Genomic DNA, 22035 nt, shown 5'->3' on the forward strand with positions numbered 1-22035 from the left:
GAGTAAGCGGGAGATAACAGAGTATCATTAAACACTGTGTAATATAACGTTAGCATACGTTACGTGTGCTGACGTTAGCAAGCTAGCAGCGTGACATTTAATCATTATGGACAGGCTACGTGACTAAAAACAACAACAACAACAACACGTGTTTGTGTTTTGTTTTAGGTATTCAAGAATATTTTATTGATCGCCTGGCCTCCAGAAAAACGGCAATTACAGGTCTCTGATTGAGGGTCAAAATTACCTGAGCTCCAGATGGGTCGGGCAAATTTTACACCAGCTTTTAGACGACCATCACATCATATTGAAGGCGATCAATATTGATCGCCTTCAATATGATGTGATGGTCACATAGCCTGTCCATAATGATTAAATGTCACGCTGCTAGCTTGCTAACGTCAGCATGATAATTAATATCGGTACTCATTTAAGATACCTTCATCAGTTACCGGAGGTCACTGTCTAACATCATCAATCCAGCTATTCATGATGCTGTCATTGTAGAGAGTCAGTTCACAATGACAGCATAATGAATTGATGACTGACACATGTCACCGCAGCAATGGCGCCGCCGCAAGATGGCGGCATACACAAATCGCTCGCCGAATTCGTTTATAACAGGAGGTTATGGTGTTTCACTCTCTCCTCTCTATGACACTTGTATCTCGACCAGTAGCCTACTTTTGTTGCGTTGCTGATCCTCTATGGTATCGGAACAACGGGACGTCAGACTAATGAGAGGTCGGAACAATGAGAGGTCGGAACAATGCTACGGCACCTCAACTTCGGCCACAAATTTTCATTTCGGTGCATCCCTAGTTCTGAGTAAGGTAAATGAGGGTTCTAACTCACTCAACTGTTCCACCGTATTAGCTGTCACAAAAGAAATGGATGTCATGCTTAGTCTAGTGTGCACCATTCAGAGAGAAACAGCATCAGTTTGCATGGCAGTCTACCTCTGTACACAAAATCCAAAGTCAAATTGCCAATCTTTCTACAGCATTTACCTTTAACAATGGTTGCTGCCATCTTGCCAGGTCTCACACCAGCTGTACTGTCAGCCATTATTCTGGTTGATATGTGTTGGCATCCTCCTAAAGGCTGCTCTCCTGCAATAAAACTCCCACAACGCACAACCACCCAAGCCTCTCATGACGGGGTCACACAGGTCACACACAGCACCACCATTTGCCACCATCCTCTAAAACATGAAATCAGTTCTGCAGCAAATGAAAATGACTGGATGTTGTCTGTTTTTGTTGTTTATGAAGCGTGTTTTATGTGTAACGATATCTTCACCTGCCACTATGTCAATGCAGTTGTCATAGCCATAGTAGCTGTTGAAATTGGCAAACATTAGCAGTGGCAATAGAATTATTTGGACTAATATTACTGTACCTGTGCAGTTTTTCTATTTATTGTTTTTCTACAGAGTTTTTGAGTAAGGTTGTATAAATCTTGGCAGGATGAGCCAAATACTGGCTAGCCCCTTGCTTCATGATACATTCTGTGCCACGTCTTGGCACAAAGCTATTCCAAGACAAGTCGAACTGCTTTCATTATCACTGAAAGCCCCCTTTTCCAGCTGTTTGCTATTCAGGGTTTCTAGGGCTACAGATTCAAGTCAGAAAAATACTCCTTGGCTACATGACAGCAGTGTATCGTTTTCAGTTGAGCTATTAAAGGAAGACTAGAGGAAGTACTTATTTTGTTCATCAACATTCCAAATAAATGCTACTCTGGTACGGATGTTTCTCACCAACATGAATCATTTGAAAGAGGATGCAAGCTTTGTTGATGCTACATTTCCCCCCGGCCTAAAAGAATCTTAAATGCAGTTGAGCACACTCAGGAGCAGATAATGAGTCACAAGAACAAGAGATTGCTGTTTGGTACTTCCATTCGCACAGAAGCATATGACTCTATATCAGCTTGGAAATTTGAGCTGTCTTGAGTGCTGTCTTTCAGTGGTAACACCCCCTCCTCCTCGATACAGCTACCTGTGTTATTATCTCTGGAGACTGGAGTGTTCAGATTACAGGGTTTCTGTGTTGGAGCTTGTAACTAGTCGGCCCAGTGCATTCTTGCCTTTCACCAGTGTAGTTAGGTTAAATGGGAGGAATGTGTTTGGTGGATCAACACATAGATTCATAGTCAGATTGTGTCAAAATTGAGCTCAAATTGTGTTTGTTTCTTCTGTTGCATTATGTGTCTGATTTCAATGGGTTACACAGCTAAGTCATTTGTTATTTTCAGATTTGTCTGCATAGTATTGCATCTTTTCTACATTGAGCTCATGAGTATAGGAATGTGTGAGGTGTTTCTCACTGTCAGTAGATTCTGCTTTGTTTTGAGACTCCATAAGTCAGTTTTTGGCCGTAGGGCAAGACTTTTCATCGTTTCCTCAACTAATACAAGCAACTTGACATTTTTGTCCGTGGGGATCTACAGGAGAAGAAGAGCAAGCGGGGGATAGGACAGTTTTCCCTTGTTCCTGTTCCAACAGGCCCAAGTATTTGTCAAATATAAGCTGGGCTTTTAAGTGGTGTTTTAATAACAAAAGGACCTTAAATCTACCTGTCACATATTTCAGGAATGACAAAATCCCACAGCATATGGAATGGAAATATGAACACGTTTCTCCCAAAACAGTTTCAATGTTTCAATGGAAATAGAGTGGTTTTGGTATAAATCAGATAATTTATGTTTCAATACTGTCATGCAGATATTGAAGATAAGTTCCAGACAGTATTTTGTGAAGTCTGTCTTACCACAAATCCAGATTTTGGCCACTGGGGACAGAACCAAACCTAAAACGTCTTTATGTTTAAACAAATATTTCCTGTTACAATTTGTAACACTGTGAGACTAGAAGAAATATAAGCCTGACTCCAACAATAACTAATTATTTCATAAGCCTACAGCAGATTGGGTGGATAACGAATTAGCAGAACTTTTACCTAAACTCTGCATTTCACTGCAAGGAATGAAATAGATGCTGGTTAAAGGAGACACAAAAGTAACTTGTATAGACTGAAAAAATAATTTTATAGACATAGTAGTTCCTTTTTAACACACATTGCTTTACACCAAATCTGGAACTGGATTTTATGGATATTTGTACATCAGCTGCTCATTTAGAAGCAGCTTGAAGCTTTTCATGTACTGACTGTTGACAACCTCCTGAAGTGGTGTTAGCTGTGGTGAATTTCTGTGCTTTTCCCTGAAGCCGTTGTGTTGCTAATCTTGACTCACAATAAAACTATTCTTCTTTTTGATCTGTGGGTGGCTGGAATCTCCTGTGGTTATGTATTTCATTAAGGGCTTGTAATGGATGAATCCTCTGTCCTGTGCTCTTATGCAGCCTGCTGAAAATGACCCATTTACTTGGGTCCTCACTCTATCACACTCCCAAATTACTGGCAGCATTTTCCAATTTAACTGTTCATTTCCATTTATTTATTTAGTTGTGTATGAAGGACAGTAGTGACGATACAAGACAGGGACACAAGTGTGTTAGCAGGTATTTCTACAAGAACCTATTGGCTGTTCCTGGGGATTTGATGCTTTACAGCATATTTTCAAACCCTGGCATTTCTACCTCATGTATTAATAAAGAGCTGTTGATGGATTCTGTGCACCAGCACCATTTCAGCTTTAGAGAATATGGTGTTGTGGAATTGAGGCCATGTTTACCTTGTGTGTGGATATTCTGGCATATCTGGTATATTACATCCCTGTATTACAAAATTTGGAACACGTATGCTTTTTCATTTGTATGTCTTTATTTTTAAGATCTCCTCTTGGTCAGCTGATTGACTATGTGTGTTCTTGAATTGTAATTGTACCTTTGGTGGAAATCACTATGGTCAGAGGGAATCAGTGTTCTGTTATCTCTTAGAAAGAGGCAAAGTAGCTCACTAAATCAGCACAGTCTATCTATTGTCACAGAAATAGGAGGGTTTGTTGCACTCTTAACAGTGTTGTAGAATTAATCTGCTGTTTTCACTTATTAAATATTTGTGATCATTTTCACGTGTTCAATAATCAACTGGCTCACATATTTCTGGCCTGAACAAATGAGGTTGTGCTGTAAAATCCAAGGTCAGTGCACAGTGGGCTGCCACAACGGTACTGTCTGAGGAAACCACTTCTTCTGCTGTTTAAGCCCCTCATCTCTGCTTGAAACACTCTAATTAATTTCTGGCCAATTTCACATCATATTAACATTGAAACCACTGAGAACATTAGCAAATTCAGCACAGCAACATATTAAAGCCCCCCTATAAATAGCAGACATTTCATCTATTACTGTTAGACCTGTCAAAAACATTCTTGTAAGTCTTAATTGTATTGTATGTACAGGTTTATGATGCCTTGAAGGCCTAACAGAGTGCCGATCAAAGCTAAAACACATTGGACATTTTGTTGCTCTCCAGGGATGACATCTGCAGAGCCATTAAACTTTCACCTCACATGTGAAAAAATAAAGGGTACTGTGCAGGGAACTAGTACAAACAAGCCTAGAAGTACCTCTTGGTATAATGTTTGCTCTAGCATTTTGTAAGCATGTTTGTGTCCCTCAGAGAATCTCATATCCCATATATAATGAGTGCAGTGGCATTTCAGACTTCTGTCCCTCCTCCTTTGTTTTCTGTTTTTTTTCCTGTACCAGATAGGATTGAGTAAAACAGGCAAAAAACTGCAGGGTTGTATGAAAAATAAATGGACTTCCATCAACATCAAACATTGTGCATTGCAGTACCAGTGAGGGGTGATGAGTGAGCAGAATGAAGAGGGGAAAGGGAGCAACATAAGGTAGAGAAACGGGGTCAGTTCCAGTTTACGTAACGCCCCTCTTCGCAGTAAGCCTAAGTGCATGCAGCAGCAGAGGGTTGGGCTCCCACTCATCTGCGGCGGCTAACACGCAAAGAAAAACACTGTACCCCCAAAGGGTCTGTCCTAAAAGGAGGGGAGCACACATCAGGAGAAACAACAGCCACAGTGATGTTTGTTAATCTTCTGTCCCATCTGTTGATGATCCCAGACATAGAACAGGGTCTTTTTGAAGCAGGCTGTCCAGCCTAAAGGCAAGTTGATGGAGTCCAAATATGCATTATGCTGAAAAAGAATGCCCCCCCCCCTGCCCTTGTCCCAGTCCACTCTAATGCAGAAGGTAGTTCGTGAGCACAGACAACAACAACACTACATGGACGGCTCACTTCTGCTCTGAATAACTCATGTTCACTCAGGCTGTCACAGTGTTCATATTGTTATTACGTCCCCTCCACTTCACACAACCCCGTGCATGTTGTAAGGGGCTGAGTGGAACACTTCCACTGTCAAAATGAAGGCAGCGTTTATCTTGCTGGCTTGACCAAAAGTAGCTCTTTTTTCTGAAGTGAGTGATAATGAAGGAACACAATATTTCATGATCGAGTTACATTTGCTTCTCTATTCTGCTCCTTGATTTCTTTTTCTGACCAGCATCAGAGTTGTTTAGGGTTAAGTCTTTGATGGCCACATCCATTTTAAGTTGTAATGGGGTACAAAAGTTAAAAAAAAAACAGTTAATAAGTATTTGTATTAATTACAAGCTCATTTTTCATCAGTGAAACAAAGTAGTTAAAGATGAAGGCATATGATATGGTCCACCATACACTGTTGGACCAACAATCATGCAAGAGATTTCTTTAGTCCTCATCTTAGTTCTAGTTGATGAATGCTCAATCTTACTACTTTGATTTAACTCATCATCTTAGTACATTGCTTGCACAGTATGTTGGTATTTAAGCTGTCTGGATAAAGTTTAGTCCCGTGGATTATGCTCCATGACAGTATGTAGGTCCTTGGGCAAAAAGCACACAACTTTAGCTTTGTGTACAACTTTTCTGACTATTACATAACAGCCAAAGAAAGGCCACTGAGATGAAAAGAGTGTTTGCGTTTTGATCTTAAGTTGTAGAGTTCTTTAAAAACAAGCCAGTATTTAGCTATAACAGCATACATAATGGGAAGCATGCAAGGCACAAATTTGATATGCTTTCTCATCTGGCTATCTGTTTTCAGAGCATTGTGGAGCGTACCAGCAGCTGAGGGTCCAAACTGTCTGAGGATCCAGTGACAAACAAAATGCGAGAAAAATCAACACAGTCCTGCAGGTAGGTTAACGTCACACACAATTCTGTCATTTGATGTCAGGCACATTTCTGTTTAGAAATGAGACATTATGTTACTGCATTGGTTTCGTGTTCTTTTGGAATTATTGTAAGCTGAACTGTATGTTTACTTCTGTTCAGCCTCTGAATCATGGGAAATGTCGAGAGCCAGAATGGGGACCATGCCCTCTACGGTAACGAGCATGGCTATTTGTCACGTAAGCACATGTCTCGGTCTCTTCGCATCTCCAACAAGCAGTCCAGACGGTCTCGACATGCTTCATCAGGGAAAATAGAGCACAGGAACTCTGAGACGAGCACACGCTCAAGTAGCACCCCCAGTATCCCACAGTCCCTGGCTGACAATGGCCTAGAGCCCTTCAATGAGACAAATATCCTCCCAGACTTTGGAAGCCCCATTTGGGTGGACCGCGTGGCCATGAACCTGCGGCCTGTGTCCTTTCACAATGATCTGGCTAATCCCTCTGTGCACATGAATACGATGCACATAACTCTACCTGGCCCCACTGCAGAGGAGGTAAATGATGAAGATGTGTACACGGGCGAGGTAACGTACCTCCAGAAAACTCGGGAAGGCTCTAAGGAGACTGTCAGCTTCAAGAAGAAGAGGTCTAAGTCTGCAGACATGTGGCGAGATGACAGCCTGGAGTTCTCCCTGTCTGACCTCAGCCAAGAACACCTGACCAGCACAGAGGAGATTGTAGACACGGCCAACGAGAGAGATTTTACTGACTGCAAAGGACACCTGCAGTCCAGCCCCACAGACTCCACTGACAGGGCAAACTCCCTGGATGAACTGTATAGCCAAAAGAGCCCTGCCCGCAGGCAACCCCATGGCCGCTATGCCAAGTGGCATGACGCCAACAGGGCTATCAGGGAGGGCGAGGACGATAAGATGCTCTCCCCATCAGAAGAGGATGGGAACACCTATGGTGCTTACACCCTCCCCTGTCGGCGTTCCCATTGCTTGTCCGAAGGCCTGAGCACCCACCAAGCTGCCATGTGTGCCAGTATGCAGGGCAGGAGGGCACAGACTATACAGGTAAGATGTAGAGCAATTTCACATTGTGCTGATCCTTTACGACACCAATTTGGCTAAAATAATCTCATTTAAAAAGTGACACAATGTATAGAAAACAGAACAAATCCATGAAAATGTAAATAGTGTATTCATGTCTGTTTAACATTTTCATAAGTTGGTGAAATGTCAGGGACCTGAACTGTTAAAGCTGTATCATGGCTCCTTTATGCATCTTGGACAGAGTATGAAAAGCTGTGCTGAATCTTAATGTAGTCTGGTGGCATCACCAATACGACAGCTCCCCTCGTTCATTTTCCCCCCATTGTGTCTGAGCATTTCCTCTGCTGCATTCACCTCACAGATAATAAGCTGCTGAAACAGATTAAGGGTAAAAAGAAAGCTTATGTCAGGGGAGCGATGTGTCGTTTCCTGATGAAACTCTTGTTTTTCTTGGGAGAGGAGACTGCGATGATGGGGGGGGGGGGGCAGCTTAAAGTCACTCCCTGTTTGAAATGCCTCAGTCTTTTGTCATGATAATGAGAGGAGGCCTGTGGAAGAGTGTAACAGTAAAACGTGTATGGTGGCCCTGTCACTGCGGGGCACCGTCAGCCCTAGAGAATGGAGCTCTGGAGCGCATGATTAGGTCATGTGACCAGATGGAGATCGGTGTAACCCCCTTCATCTCCCAGGAGCCTTTGGCCATGTGGGTAGGAGAGGGCAGACCCTGCGGTGCCACAGGGAGGGCAGGCTGTACTCACACAACAGCAGACTCTTTGCTGTGAGTAATTAATTTTGAGCAGAACCTCAGGATTAAGCAACCCACAGACTCTCGTTAGGCCTCTGTAGTCACAGTTATTACAACATGTTTAAAAGACTGGCTCTATCCTATATGTGCATCTTAGTCATCAGTGAGGGTAGGAGTTGCTGACTGGCTTCATTCCCAGTGATGAAGAAAACGTGGCTGCCATGCCGTCTCACCTGTATTGTGCTTCTGCTACAACGCAGGATGTCACAGCCGGGGAGGGCAGCGAGTACGAGGACAGTGGAATCGATGGGGTGACAGTGGACGCTGAACACCAGTCCCGACGCTACAAGACCATGTCAGCCTCCTTCTCCGTGTGCTCTGCGGCCGGCAGGAGCATGTTTGCTGGCAGCGACAGCGGTAGCAGCAGTGGTGGTGGGGCCAGCGAGTGTGTGCAGGGCGTGTACGAGAACTTTCGTCAAGAACTAGAGATGAGCTCCTGCCAGACGGAGAGCTTGGAGGAGGCGGGGTCTGCCCTGAGCGACGAGCAGAGCACTATGAGCTCCGCCTACCAGTCTGACCCGTTGCTCAGCGTCGCCCAGGGAATGGTGCGCAAGGCTGGCAGGCTTGCTGTCAAGAACTTCCTTGTACATAAAAAGAACAAGAAAGTGGAGTCAGCCACGAGGCGCAAGTGGAAGAGTTACTGGGTTTCCCTGAAAGGTTTGTTATGCCCTTAATGTGTCCATTACATTTACACTATATTCCATAATCTCAGTATTAATATAGCTCAGTCAACTCAGTACACCTATGAAGTTTTTTGCTGACATAGTATAGCTTATGCAAAAAGTTAAAATCTAATCTAAGTTCAATTTACAGTAGCTCACTAAAACAAGCTTTAATTCAAGCATGATGCAAACCTCATTATCAAATTTTATGCTGTTGGACTCTGCTTGAAGTCAAATCAGTACTCTAATAATCATGATGCCTCCCTTGCCAAGTCAGCCATGCTGCACTTCTTAATGTTGGCCACTGGAGAGCAGAATTAAATTGCTTGAGCAAATCTGGCTTTTTTCAAAATTCATGAGTGCCATTGTTAGTCTTTCCTAGAGTTTGGGGCCAGCAAGAGTCTTTGCTGTCAAACTGTATATAATGTATAAAAATGTTATAGATTTTTTTTGGTTTTCCAGGTTGCACTCTGTTCTTCTATGAGACTGATGGCCGATCAGGGATTGACAACAATAGCATTCCCAAGCATGCCATCTGGGTAGAGAACAGCATTGTCCAGGCTGTACCCGAGCATCCCAAAAAGGACTTTGTGTTCTGTCTCAGCAACTCCCTGGGAGACGCTTTTCTGTTTCAGGTAAGAGAATGCTTAAATGTCATCTGGTCTGTGAATAAGTGCAAATCCTCCCATGGGCAAGCATTACCTTGACCTATATGTAATGTTTTCTTTACTTTCATGCTCTTTTAAAGTCTGTTTTGCTATTATAATTAGGAGTGAATCAACACAGGAAAAGCCAATAAAGAGCCTTTTTATCTTGACTGTCAGGAAGCTGGTGTGTTTTTTAACCTCCGACCTTTCCCTGTCTGTCCCCACACAGACCTGCAGCCAGACAGAGCTGGAGAACTGGATCACAGCCATCCACTCGGCATGTGCCACTGCCGTCGCCCGCCAGCACCACAGAGAGGATACGGTGCGTCTGCTTCGCGCAGAGATCAAGAAGCTGGAGCAGAAGATAGACATGGATGAGAAGATGAAGAAGATGGGAGACATGCAGCTGTCTGCTGTTACTGACACCAAGAAGAGGAAGACGATCCTGGATCAAGTACGTTTTATTGTCCTTTCTCACTTCAGTTTGTCTCTCATAGAGTCCCCCGATGTTTGGTAGTTGTGTGGGATTTTAAGAAGTATTATCCTGACTGGAAGAGTCTGGAACTTTAATTGTCTCTCTGAGGAAGTCAGGGAATATCAAATTCGTATAGATTTTAAATTTTGTTGCAATCTTGTCAATGCAGGTTACATTCAGATTTTCCTTTTGTTCTTCCCCATTTAACCTGTATAGAAGTTAGTTATTTTAATGTTATACCAGTCATTTACAGGGTAGTAGTAAATACCATTTATCAAGAACTTAACCTGTGTTCATATAACTTCAAATGCAGAAGAAAATATATCACAGAAACAAATGGACAGGGTAGCTTTCTTAAATGTGACAACACTTGTGCTGTTAAAAACATTCAAATTAGTTTTGTTTTTCTAATGTTTCACAATATTTAATTGTCATTCAATTCAGGATGGAAGTACTGCTTGAATTGGAACTATTTTTCTCCGCAGTGGTGTTGGTTTTAGAGAAAACCAACCTGTTTACCTATTTTAAAACTTTTAAGAGCTGATTGGCATCTTAACAAGCCACGAGGGATTGATGAAAGGCCACGGACAAGCTTTGTCCTGATTTAGTAAAACGGGAGAAAAACTCATGGAATATTACATCAACACAAGAGCTCTTCTCATCACCCTCCTGCTGCTGCTCTTTCTGACTGTTGACATAAATGTTAAACTTTCAAGAGTAGGAGATCTGTTCAAGGAAGAACTTCGACTTCACCTTATAAGAAAACTACTATTGCATTGTTTTTCACTCATAGTGAAAGTGGGTCCACAACTATAGTGACAATAACAACTACCATTTTCAGAATGTTAAGTTTCATAGTGTTTGTTAAAAACAGATATCATGCGCAGGTGGGTATTTAAATATTGGTATCCCCAAGTTTTCCTGATTCAAGTAACAGGAGATGGAAAGAGAAGCAGGAAGAGATGTGAGGGGATTAAGTAACAGATCTTAAAGAGTATCATCCGCTAGAGGCTGCTGATGCTACACACCTATTGGCCACTAGATTGCTTTTTGTTTTTTTAACACGTTATGCAGTTGGCACCAGTCGATAGCCTGCCTTTCTTTCAATTAATTGCAAAGCTCATATTGTCTTTTAATAGGTCTGTTTACAGAAAAGGGAGATCAAATGGCTTTTGTTTGGTCAGTTAGGTAGTGCCTGGTTGGAGCGGTTCTGTTTGGCAGTGTCAGGTTTCACATTGTGCAGAGTTGAATGGATATAGGCCTGCTCCTTAGAAAGCTGAAACGCTCCCAGCCTCTATCTGCCAGTGGAATGTGCAGTATTGTTTCTTTCTCGTCTCTGGGCTACTTGGCAGTGATACAGAGCCCTCCGCCATGGCACTGGCCGCCTCTTCCAAACACCAGTGCAGGACCGTGACTGGGTGGGGACAGCCCAGTGAATAATCACAATGTCCTGCTCTACTGCCCCAGTAAACATCAAGCCATTAGGAACAGAGAACGCAGGTTGGCAACACTTGGAGCAAACTCGTAATAGAGCTTCTGGGGGAGAGAGGAGATATTCCATCTTGATCTGAAGTTGACAAACAAGAGCCCTGATGAACAATTAACCGGATGTGTTGTTGTGTCCCTCTCACTCTGCAGATCTTCCTGTGGGAGCAGAACCTGGAGCAGTTTCACATGGATCTATTCCGCTTCAGGTGCTACCTGGCCAGCCTGCAGGGAGGAGAACTGCCCAACCCCAAACGCCTCCTGGCTGTTGCCTCTCGCCCCACCAAGCTGGCAATGGGCCGACTGGGTATATTCTCAGTCTCTTCCTTTCATGCATTGGTAAATATCACCTCTTTATTTCTTCATCTTTATAAAGTGGCCTTATTTAATGTGGTTGTATCAAACATTGTCATGACATATTTTCATTTAACATTTTAGGTTTCCAGACATTTAAATGTATATGCATTTAGCTAAAGCCTTCCTAATGTGACTTGAAATCAGTGAATATTTGAGAGACCAATGTGCAGCTCAAGTATACTTCAGCAACAAAAACTGGAGCTGTTGCCGGGATCAAACCTGTAACCTTTCAGTTGTAGGAGGCTCTCTCTCAACATGGTGTTGCCCTTATATTTAGAAGTTCCTCAGATTGTAAGCATAGCAAAATACTATATCTCCTCAAAATACACACTGTCATCTCTGAGTACATCTGGTGACTCTCCTGGCAGGGCAATTGATTCCAGAAACTGTAATGCATGGTGCCAAACCACTATTTTTTTCCTCACGATGAGTGCTATTTCGGAGTCTGGGTCCTATGCAGGGCACCAGTTTGGGAGCTTTTGGTTCAGTTTTGGCCTCCCACTGCTGTACTGAGGTTATGCGCTCCACAGCTAAAAGCACTGGTAGTATGGGAAAACATCCATTTGATTTGTAGAGATGTTTTGCAGATCAGTGAGGTACCACCAACGCAGTGCTGTGGAGCAGGTGGGTGTTTGAGCTGCAAGGAAGCTGGGTGGGATGTCTAACAAAAGACACTCCAACAGCTCTTTCCTCCTCTTTTTTATCTTTACTACTGTATCACTCCTCGCTAATTTGCTCCTCTACTTCCATGAATACTTGTATCAGCACTATGTCCAAAAAGGGTTGAAAAAAGTTGACAGAACAAAAAGAGACAGAATGAGTGCTAAGGTTAAGTTTAGAGCATGCTTTCTCCCACATGCACAGTGCTTTTAATGCCTAATTCAGCATATTTTTAAAGACCTTTAGCTCATGCTTCTTCACAATTGGTAGCCTAGAAATGCCAGGTTGTGTAAAATCCTGCGTGAGCCCTAGGCTCATGTGTGAATGTATGTTAACTATTCATCATGCCTAGGTCCATGTGACCCCTTTTCTTCATTTATAAGTTGGCTAAGAAAAAGCCAGGATTTACAGTGACAGTCTGGTGGTATGTTTGTTTTTTTGTGTTTGTTTTTATTCATTTATTTTTTTGCTAAAAGAAATATTTTGACCATTGTTTATGATATATGCTTATATACACACACATTTTTTAAGAAAGAATGAATGCTTACCAAGAGTTTTTGCAAAATGTGATGTGACATGAGGTCAAAGAGATTGTTGTCCACAGGCCATTTGTTTTGATTGAGCCCTAACTGAGCCGTTATGTTTTTGCAGGTGGCAGCTCGCACAGAAAACGGAGTGAGACGCCGAACACAGGCCATGTCTCGTTCCTGCAGCAAGCGCAAGAGCAGGTTCTCCTCCCTCTGGGGTCTGGACACTACCTCAAAGAAAAAAACAAAAGCCCATCCAAGTATCAACCAGGTCTGCAATGTTTTTAGACTTATTTTTAAGTTTCAAAGCAATTAGTAGAACTGCCTTGGCCACATAAAAATTTATTTTTGCCTTTTTATGTCAAGTATTTACCTTCCACAGCTCGGCTTGAGTTATGACCGCTTCACCTTCTTTTTGTGCCAGCAGGTCTTTGCTGATGGTGAAGAGCCAGTAAAAAAGCCTGTAGATGACTTACTTGTTGATCCTGCCAAGGAACATACGGTAAGGAGAAAGCATTCTCTGTTTGCATAAATTTGACAGTGAGTTGTAGGTCAAGCATGAGTGGGAACTGTCTCAACAAAATCTTAAGCCAAAGTTGGCATCACTGAAATGTTAGCCCTTCATGTATCCTGAGTAAGCAGCAGAGCAGAGGCTGCTCTTTTTTTTAGTCCTTTATGTAAATGTATAGCAGTGTTCTATTTAGGAGAATACTGGTGAGAGAGTTTACTTCAGGAAGTGTTTAAAACAAAAACTAATGAAGTTATCACCCATTTTAATCAAACCAAACTTTGCAGTAAAACATGTTAACATAGTAAAAATGAATTTGTACTGAAGTAGCTTTTTTATGTCTCTGTTCAAAGAAAAGTGAGGGTGGAACTGTTAAAAGCCTTCCACAGCCCAGCACAGAAAGTGACATCTGGGTCCCTGACCACCTTACCCCCTCTTGGGTGTGTCTGCCAAATGACCAGCCGGTGCTAACCATCATCCAGCCTGGGGAGTCAGCACTGTGTGTTCTGGAAACCATTTGCAAGGTAACAGCGGCCATTCTCAAATGACCCGATCAACAGTTACCGTTTCACTCCAGTTATGTTTGCGTGACAAAGATGTAAAGACACTTGGAAAGGTGCAGAAGACTTTTGAAATGAAAGCCTCTGCCAGGTGGCAGGGTCAGAAAGTCGAGGAAAAAGTTGTTCAGGAAGAATCAAATTTCTCATTGTTGCGGGGTAAAAATGCTGAACAGCTTTGTTATTCTTTATTTCCAGTCACAAAAAAATGAGTCACTGATAAGCTGCTGTCAAATTTATGATATCAAACAACCCTCTCTCTGTCATCTTTCCCTCATCCTGCAGGCTCACCAGCTCGATCCAACCAAGCATTACTTAAGACTCAAATTCCTTATAGAAAACCAAGTGCAATTCTACATTCCCAAACCAGAAGAGGATGTGTGCGACTTGGTATGTAACCATCCGCTTAAACATAATTTTATCCCTCCTTCTCCATCAGACTTAACGAGATTATAAAGGTCAAAAAAAAATTATTTGAGATAAACACAAGTAACTGCATTAGAATGCGTAAGGAATCACAACATGGAGAAAACCACAGACCAAAAGAGCATTCTTTGTTGTAAATTATTAATAGGTTTTGTAGTTTTATCCTGTCGAATGCATATGTTTGCTCTGGAGTAATGCCTGCCAGGGAAGACAATGCACCAAAGCATAAATCTATTCATGGAGAGCCTTGATAAACAATATCTGTAGCGACTTTTGTATTTCGATCATGTAATCATAACACGTCATAGACCATCCTGCATAATTACTCTTTTTGAGCTGCTTTGTCTATGAATAGAGAAAATTAATGCTCTCTTTCCATGCTGTCAATAACCCACCCACCAGAATATGGATAAAATAGGCCGTTGTTTCATGATTTATATAATAATTTCTTTTTGTTCTTCGCAGCTTTACAAAGAAATTGAGCTCTTCTCCAAGATTACAAAAGTAATCCAGTTTGATAGAGATGAATCCTGCATGATTGGTTACGGTAGGAACCATTTAAATGATCCTGTGTATTTTATTTTACATTTACGTTTTATTATATAATTTTTCTTTCTTCAGTTAAGATGTTGCAATGATCTCAGTGTCAACAGTTTATGTGGTGCTGTTGTTCTCAGCATAATAATTGCTTTTCTTTGACCTTTACACAACCTGTGTTTTTTTTCTTCACACCATTCCCATTTGTGCTGCACAATCCCTCTGATGTGTTTTATATAAGAGTCCCCCTTCTCACTCTCCCTCTCTCTCCTCCTCTTCTCGCGTCTCCTTTTCCTCCTCCAGGTTTCTCCATTTCAGTGGTGGAGGAGGACGGAGTACAGCAGCTCTACATCACTGATGTGAAGGCGGGTGGATTAGCCTTCGCCAAAGGTTCATTACCCTTCATTTCCATCAAATGAACTCCCTTCAAAGACAATCACTATTTGTCCGTGAACCAATGAGTTACAAGGAGAGAGGAGAGAAAAGAAAAAGAATCTGGGGCTGTTGGCTGTTTTTTTTTTTTTTTTTCATTCTTTTACATATGTTTTCAATACACTTTTTCTAACATCAAGGTCAATAGACATTTTTACTGCATCGCTTTAGAATTGCATTAATGCATGTTTCCCAGTAGGTAGGGAAGGTTTCAGAAAGCACAGCAGTTCTCAAGGGCGTTGATTACTATACTAATAACCACACTGCCCCTCACTGGCCTTTGTGAAGGATGATGCTGTGTACGACACCTTATCACAGCTTCTTCACAGTGACAACCCTGCTACAAAGTTAGACTGCAGGGTTGAGTGGTGTCAAAATATCATGCTGGAGTTGGTCATAGTGCAGGTAGATCACATGCAGTGATGCTGTGCTGCAGAAAATAAGATGCCTGCACTGTCTCAGCAGCTGACACTTTACAGGGCGTAGAGAAGTGGGTCATGCTGATGTTTGTAGGTCTGAAAGGCAAAAAAAGAGATAATGAATCTGCAGCAAATGGTCTTCAAAGTTGTATTTTTACTTTGTTTCTTACAATAATTTAATCTCATTTTAATTAGGTGATAACAGCCTGTTACGTAATGCTGAAAATGAGAGATTGTTGACTGATTGATGTGATAGGCAGGCAGTAAATTAAATTAAAGCTGATGTTGTTCCCACTTTGCAGGTCTAAATGCAGGGGATGAAATACTTCAGCTGAATGGAAAAGACTCTCACAGTCTCAACTTCTCAGACATGAAGGCGGCTTTCTCTCAAGCGTCGCTAGCTTTGACGGTTAATACCCTGCCTTCCGTGGAGCGCCGTCAGCTCTGCTACCTGCCGCCGCGCCGCTCAGATGCAGAGGAAGATCTCTACACAGACATCTTCTCCCAGAGTCAAGGTGAGGAGCTCAATCAAACACAGCTTGACATAAAAATCCAGTCAACCGTAATATTTTGTTGGACATACTCATTTAAAGCTACATTTGGCAACTTGGCACATTCATGGGTCCAGTAAGCTACTAAAGAGTTTATATTTGAAATTTTGTTTTACAGAAATTAGACACAGTCTATTAAAGCCATCAGTTTCTCACAGTATGGTCATGTTTGCCACCCCAGCTGGCCTGTAATCACTTAATACTAGAGGATACCAAATGGACCAGAAAGGCAAAAGGATGCAGTTCTCGAGCTCTGGTTTTTCTTTGCTTGTGTGCAGAAAAGATTTCTCACTAGTGTCCTTAATGACACCAGTTTCATTTATGGAAACAGGGTAAATCTACAGGGTCTTAATTAGGAGGGATAGGAGGCTCTCAGCAGTGCATTACAGCCCCGGTTTGTGCATTAGTTTGATAAGGTCGTCAGGTTTTACATGAAGGACAATCTTTCTCATGCACTTTTCAGTGCTCTGAAAAATGCATTCATCTCATTTAGAAAAATAATGCCTACAGTGTTTCATGAAGCTCATACATGACTGGTATGTTTGTTGCAGAGGAGATCCTGGATGATGGGGTGGGACTGTTGCTCGAGAGCTCAGGAGACAGTCTGGACGATGACTCAGAGATCTACAGTGATTTTGAGTGCAGAAAGGTAAGAGCACAGTTTTATTATTCGTTTGTGGAGTCTGATTGAGTATCACTACAGAAAACCTCTGACAGAACATCTTTCAAATTATGTGCTGGCTCATGTGCTTGTGTCCTGTCCTTGTCCTTGCCTTTCATAGCATCCCCCTCAACTATGTTCTAAAGGGCTCTTTTCATAATAATGTTTCACCACAGTTTGAGGCTTGATTTGTAACTGGCTCATTTATTTTGTTTAGGAAAGCAGAGCAGTGTCCATGTTTATATTATCCAAGTGTTAATCCCATGCTTCTTGGTAGAAATCTGCATCAGGTTTCTCTTTTCCTTTCATGACACACAACTGTTTTAATTGCACTTAGTAGTTGCTGATAATGAAAAGAAGAAGAAGGGACCCAAATATTAATGTATGCCATCATTGCTAATTGAAGTGCATCTTATGCATTAGAGACTGGAGGGAAAGTGAAGTATTTGCTTTGGATGTAACAAGTAATGGACGAGTCTTTGATTAAGCCTGAATTCTAATTGATTAATTATATGTGATGACTAGTATTGGGAGGTGTATTTATTTATTTTAACTCTAAATGAACATTCAGACACAAATTACAAAAGAAATCACAGAGCAGCACTGGCACAAGCATTTACAACCACAATTCAAAAAAAGTTGGGATGTTGCACAAAACATCAATATAAAAAGAATGCAGTGATTTGCAAATCATTTGACATATATTAAACAACACTCAGTAAGTGTTTGGGAAGTGAGGACACTATTGTTAAAGTTTTCTTTTCCATTTCTGCTTCAGTTTCTGAACAGTTCCGTTTCTCCGTTGGTGTATTTTGAGCTTTATAACATGCCACACATTTTCAATCGGAGACAGGTCTGGACTGTAGGCAGGCCAGTCTAGTACCCACACTCTTATACTACTAAGCTATGCTGATGTAAAACGTACAGCATGTGGCTTGGCTTTGTCATTCTCGAATAAGCAGGGATGTCCCTAAAGAAGACATTGTCTGGATGGCAGCATATGTTGCTCCAAAACCTGTATGCACCTTTCATAGTAGTTCCTTCACAGATATGGTTACCCATCCCATGGGCACTAGCACACCCCATACCACCACAGATGCTGGCTTTTGAACTTTGTGCTGGTAACAGTCTGGATGGTTCTTTACCTCTTAAGCCCTGAGGACAGGATGTCCATGATTTCCAAAAACAGTCTGAAATGTGGACCCATAGCACATTGTTCTTATTTGTGTCAGTCCATCTCAGATGAGCCAAGGAAGTTGGTGCTGTTTCTGGATGTTGTTGATATATGGCGTTCAGCGATGAACTGTGTTTACTGACAGTGGTATGCCACAGTGTTCCCAAGCCCATGAAGTAATATCCTTATACAGTCATGTCGGTTTTTGCAATGCCACCTAATGGAACGAAAGTCATGGGCATTCAGTATCGGTATAATTTTGCCCCTTACGTGCAGCGATGTTGATTATATTAGATTGTAGGTGGTGAACTCTCCAGTTCTTTGCAATTGTGTGTTGAGAAACATTGTTCATAAACCACTGGACTCTTTATCCATGCAGTTTTTCAGTGTGGTGAACCTTGCCCCATCCTTGCTTGTGAACAACTGAGCCTTTCGAGGATGCCCCTTTCATACCCAATAATGGTATTATTGTTGGTTACCACTTAACCTTTTTACCTATGAAATGTTCCAAACAGGTGTTTTTGAGGAATCCACAACTTTCATTTAGCAACGTTCCCAGTCTTTTGTAGCCCATGTACCAACTTTTTTTGGAACATAGTGCAGGTATCAAATTCAGAAACACTTAATTTTCACAAGTATTTACTTAAAAAAAAAAAAAAAATCTCAAAGAACTATATTTTCCTATTTTGCTATTGATGTGCTTTGGCGAACAAGATGACAAATTCTTCTTACACTGAGTTAAAAGTCAGCCTCAGGGTAACAAACACTGTAAATTACATTACAGCAGTGGCATCTTCTTTTTTCTGCTACTATCAGACTTCAAAGGACAACTGGGCTCCTGCTAATGAAATGCTGAATGAAATGATGATATCCTCTTGTAGATTAGTTTATTTCTTATCAAAACACCATTTCTCATTTTACCAACTAGAAGAGCTCACTGGAAGAACTCCAAGGATTGCTGTGAGATCCTCAGTCATCCCACTTGCCCTTCAAATTGTGGACTATTTTTGTTACTGCGCTTTTATCTGTTCTCCCTGCAGTCCCATTATTTAGGTTTTCTTTATTTAAAGGGACAATAAGCGAAATTCATCATTTCTAGATTGAAGGAATTAAAAAATTGCTATGTGAAGAACTAGAGGTGTAATTTCATCTGGAGTATAGCATGACCTCACACACCCTCTCTCTGTGTTGATCTCCAGCCCCTTGTTTACAAGCCGGTCCGGCTGCGCGTTCATGTATGTTCATGTGAAACCCCCCCCCCCCTCTCGGAGCCCTTGGCCCTCCCTCCCTATAAAAGGCTACAGCCAGTGAGCAATGGCAGCGCGTATTTTCGAAGTGAAATGGCGGAGTAAAATGTCTGTTTTAATTAGTGTTACAGTAACATTAGGCACCTGTCGCTATGTTGATTCAATTAAATTTAATGTTTCAATCGTAGAATGGGTTAATGTCTAGAGCCTGAGTTATTAGCGGCTCGGTCCCAGCAATGGGTCAGGCGTTATGGTTGTGTTAGGTGAGTAGCCCGATGGGTCAGGCGTTATGGTTGTGTTAGGTGAGTAGCCCGGCAGCCCAGTTAATATTTGCAATTAGCATTGTAAAATGTAGCCCGGCGGGCAGCCTGGCGGGCTGTGTTTAGCTATTTCCCTGCCTACTTCAATGATGATGGTACCTGTAATAAATGTAATATATTTGCTGAGATGGAGGCGAGGCTCAGTGACTAGAAGAGCTGGTAGAAGCGCTCCATAGCTGCGAGCTACTCCAGTAGCCGTAGTAGCTTTAGTGCTAACTCCGGGAGCTAACGCTAACGTTCCTACTCTTCTGTGTGAGCCGGAGTCGTGCTCACGGGCTCACGGAGAAGAGTAGGAACGTTAGCGTGGCAGCCGACTAGTGCTAACGCTATCGGGAAAGCAGGGAAATAGCTTAACACAGCAGACACCGAGAGTGAGTGAAAGACATTGCTAACTGCTAAACTAAGCCAAAAAAAGTTGGCTGTTTAGGTTTTATTTCCTCGCCCCTGTGGCGAGTGAATCTGCCTGTAGTGAAACCGGGGCTAACCGGTGCTTCTTCCTCAGGCTCCACTTCACTCAGCTGCCAGCACAGCCAGTTAGCCTCCGCTAGCTTCCCAGCTAGCCCCGGCTTTCCGTTTGGATCCAACCGGAGCACGGAGACCTGGTTTGTTATTCAGGTTAATGTGGGAAGAAGCAGCGGGTATATCGGGCAGCTGAGTGAAGCTGATCGAATTGGAGCCTGCGGAAGAAACACCGGGACCGTCTGGATGTAATAGTCCGTGGAGAGGCTGCGCCGGTGCTTGGCTGCAGCCGCTGCACAGACGAGGCGAGTGGGGTGGGGTGTTGGAGAGCAGAGGTAGAGGGAGGAGTGGCTCATGACACACTTTGTTTTGGTCTACAGGCAGTGCACAATAGCAAACCTAGCGGTGAAACGATTTCGCTTTTTGCCCCTTTACTGTGCAGCAATAAATTAAATATTGAAATGTACAAATTCTAGTTAAATGCATGTGTAAAAATTGTTATTAACAACATGGCTATGAGTTAAATAAGGATATGTATTTAGGATGTGAGCAAAATAAAGGGAAAAATCTGTGGACTTAAAGCATTTCATGATAGTGGTGGTCTAGGTGGTATGTCCTGTTAAATTAGCCTCCTGTTTAATGCTGGCTGCCCCTCTTCTCTCTTTGAGGCTAGTTCTTTGTTCTTTGTGTAGTGTTGAAAGTATTTTATGAATCAGTGTAAGGTGCTGCACAAAATGAGTTAAGATTGATGTCTTTGTATCTGAAATGCTGTAATGATGCCTGGCATTACACCACAAGTTGACTAATAATGGAACAAAAACATACTAATTATTTGCGAATTGATCTGCTTTTTGGCTGTTCATAACCACTTGATCCTTAAACTTCTTGTTGCAACAAATGTTTCTATAGTCAGTGCAAATTTGCAGCAACACAAACGAGGGAGTATATTTCTTTTAAGACTACAGTGGCTATAAAGTGATCTTTTCCAGAAATTGATTACCTTCAAAGTAAGTAATCGAAAGTCCAATCTAACCCCTGCAGAATTGTTTTTCTTTTTGTATTGTGCTTTGGATCTGATACAGACCTCTTTGTATTTTTTTTTTTTTTTCCAGGAAGTCCCACTGAGATATAAAAAACCTTTACAAGGGAGACCTGTAAAAGATCTATTATACAAAAAAACACTATATGCAATATAGCCTCCATTCCTCTATTTCTAGCCCCTTTACTTGTTCTGGGCTGTATTTAGATGGTCATATTGGTTAATGTTAGATATTCAGAGCAAGGACTCAGACTTTGCTATGTGCTACCATTGTCCCTCTGTGGATGTACAAATTTGCACCCTTTGTTGGGGTGTTGTTGGAAGGCATTCTGGGAATAGTGGACAATAACTGAGAAAAAGTAGAAACACCAGACATGTCATGCGACTCCTCAATGGTTACATAAGTCTTGGAATCCACTCAGAGATGGACATCTAAATATGTGATATCTGCTGGTGTATTTTCCTTGTTTCTTCCCTTTTCTGATCTGAACAAGGACTTGTTTCTTGGCTTGTGGAACCCATACCTCATTTGATTTATTACTTATCATCAAAACACATTTTGTAAACGCCCAAACATGTCCCACTCTTCTTTATTTTCCCTGCAAAACCTCTCAAGCTAGTTGTTCCTGCATTCACCCTCCTCTGCAACCAGCTCCTTTGCAGCTCCCCTCTCCTCATCACTCTCCCTATTCCTGAAATTCTGCATTTATATTCTACTGCGGTGTGGCTCACCCAGCCAATCCTGCTCCACCACAACCTTAAGGAGGAGACTCTTTCCCTCCAGCTCCCTTTCTTTCTCCCTGGTCTGGAGGATTATCAAGACTCATTTACAATCCTGCCGGAGTTGGCCAGATCTTCACAGTCACACTATGTGCCTGAGTTTA

General features: G+C 42.1%; 1 protein-coding gene across 4 annotated transcripts in view; it reads left to right on the forward strand.

Annotated features, from left to right (window-relative positions):
• Positions 1 to 22035, forward strand: part of tiam1b (TIAM Rac1 associated GEF 1b) — a 56192-nt gene that overhangs the window by 19594 nt on the left and 14563 nt on the right. For 3 of the 4 annotated variants that reach the window (XM_050057253.1, XM_050057244.1, XM_050057261.1), the window contains exons 2-15: positions 6073 to 6164; positions 6303 to 7224; positions 8209 to 8665; positions 9133 to 9305; positions 9547 to 9771; positions 11431 to 11616; positions 12946 to 13092; positions 13246 to 13323; positions 13683 to 13853; positions 14172 to 14276; positions 14778 to 14859; positions 15153 to 15239; positions 16003 to 16215; positions 16803 to 16900. In XM_050057253.1, coding sequence (XP_049913210.1) covers positions 6313 to 7224; positions 8209 to 8665; positions 9133 to 9305; positions 9547 to 9771; positions 11431 to 11616; positions 12946 to 13092; positions 13246 to 13323; positions 13683 to 13853; positions 14172 to 14276; positions 14778 to 14859; positions 15153 to 15239; positions 16003 to 16215; positions 16803 to 16900 — 2934 coding nt within the window. In that variant the 5' untranslated portion in view covers positions 6073 to 6164; positions 6303 to 6312. The remainder of the gene's footprint in view (positions 1 to 6072; positions 6165 to 6302; positions 7225 to 8208; positions 8666 to 9132; positions 9306 to 9546; positions 9772 to 11430; positions 11617 to 12945; positions 13093 to 13245; positions 13324 to 13682; positions 13854 to 14171; positions 14277 to 14777; positions 14860 to 15152; positions 15240 to 16002; positions 16216 to 16802; positions 16901 to 22035) is intronic. The other variant, XM_050057270.1, reaches the window with a different exon arrangement.

This window comes from Epinephelus moara, chromosome 2 (assembly GCF_006386435.1).
Source record: "Epinephelus moara isolate mb chromosome 2, YSFRI_EMoa_1.0, whole genome shotgun sequence".
Lineage (NCBI taxonomy): Eukaryota > Metazoa > Chordata > Actinopteri > Perciformes > Serranidae > Epinephelus > Epinephelus moara.